This window comes from Fulmarus glacialis, unplaced genomic scaffold (genome assembly GCF_000690835.1).
Source record: "Fulmarus glacialis isolate BGI_N327 unplaced genomic scaffold, ASM69083v1 scaffold37445, whole genome shotgun sequence".
NCBI classification, from domain to species: Eukaryota; Metazoa; Chordata; class Aves; order Procellariiformes; family Procellariidae; genus Fulmarus; species Fulmarus glacialis.
Window position 1 is genome coordinate 15,120 of NW_009213014.1, and position 1,683 is coordinate 16,802.

Consider the following 1,683-nt stretch of genomic DNA (forward strand, 5'->3'; position numbering starts at 1 on the left):
AATCAAAGTTGAGTGGGTTGGAAAAAAATGTTGCATATTAAAGAAGCTGAGGCAGGGAACTAAGTGGGAATATAGACAACCTGTATGACAAGGAGAAATACTAGAAAATATTTATTCATTACTAGTTGGATAAAATCAAGTGTGTTAGGTCTGCTGTCAGAGAAACTTTTTTTTTTAATTATTTAGACATAGAGCACTTGCTTTTGTTGTCTGTGATTTTTGTATATAACTTACATGATGTGGGTACAGAAATTTTATACTGTTAAAATAACCTAAGTCAGTAGTGTTTGAACCTCAACATTTTATGGGTCTTGCTGCCCACTTCCATTCAGTTGCTAATCAATTCTGATGTTTTTCAGGGTCCTGATTCCCACTATGGAACAAAAGGTTTGAAGAAAGTGATCCACGAATCTCCTACTGCTAGCAAAACATGCTTTGTCTTTTATAGTTCACCAGGTAACAACAATGGTACATCAATAGAAGATGGACAGATACCAGAAATAATATTTTATACATAATTTCACGTGATCATCTCGAATGTGTCAGCGTATCAGCGGACTTCAGCTCACTATTGGCGGCAGTTAAATGCCGTGAAATTACATGAATGTGTAAAAACGAAACTAATTTGTTTGAGAGGTACCAGAAAAGCGATTTTCTCTGCATCGTTACTGGCAGAATGTAATTTAGCTTTTCCTCTTAACAAAACATCAAGTGGAATAAGTACTCTGTATATTGAAAAGTTTGTTTCATATAGTATCTTGTGATTAATTGCTTTGTCTTTTCACCCCTTCATTTCTCATGTAGTAAAATTCATTTTCTGAACTGGAAAATCGTTAGTCATAATGAACTTCTTGTGTACGTTTTCCCCAACCTGTCGTAAAAGACAGTAAAGCTGCTGCTGTAGTCCCAGCTTATACTTCGTTCCAAAATGACCTTGGAATGACCCTATGGACATGAATTGCTACTGTATTTTTTTGAAGTACATCAGCAAAGCTGGATTCATATTGCTGTCGTATTGACTTTTTGGATGAGCTGCGGAGAATTAATGGACTTAGCATTGCAGGCAGCATCTGCAGCTGCACTGAAGAAATACTAAGTCAAATTCAGCAATAAACAGATCTTTCCAGAATCTGACTTAATTCAGAAGGGCTGTTTTGGAACATAGAGCTGGTTATGGAAATAGCCACTGTATATACATATGTGCCTATAAGAAAATGTATAATGTGAAAATAAGAATACAAGACTTGTAATGATGTTATTTTATCATTGGATATTCTAATACTAAAAAATTAGTATGAACTGAGGATTGTTTTACAGATTGCATACAATAATTTGATGCAATTGATGTATGTATATGGTATCAGTGTCTTGCAGTATGTACTGTGTAGTAGTAGAACGTCTTCATGTACAAAATGCTGTACCCTCCCCCAAACGATACTAAAGTAATAATTTGAGAACACAGGAGAAAAAAAAAAAACCCTCTCTTCTCTTCCCTAATTTCTCTTTAAGTGCCTGCTACAGTGAAGGTCGTGCAGGTCTTAGGTCTCAAAACACAGTCTTTAAAACAAGCCGTGTATTTCAAACCACCTGCGCGGTACAAATTTTGATCAGTGCTCTCATCTTCCGCCTGACCGGGGGTTTTTCGTTCAGTCAAGAGGCGGACAGCGCTGCTGTAGCACGGCC

The 1,683-nt window shown here is 36.6% G+C and overlaps 1 protein-coding gene across 1 annotated transcript in view; it reads left to right on the plus strand.

Annotated features, from left to right (window-relative positions):
• LOC104077004 (BTB/POZ domain-containing protein 1) overlaps window positions 1-1,238 on the plus strand; it is a 9,971-nt gene extending 8,733 nt beyond the window's left edge. Inside the window, exon 7 of the mRNA XM_009578063.1 lies at window positions 360-1,238. Coding sequence (XP_009576358.1) covers window positions 360-518 — 159 coding nt within the window. The 3' untranslated portion in view covers window positions 519-1,238. The remainder of the gene's footprint in view (window positions 1-359) is intronic.
• The last annotated feature ends 445 nt before the right edge of the window (window positions 1,239-1,683 follow it).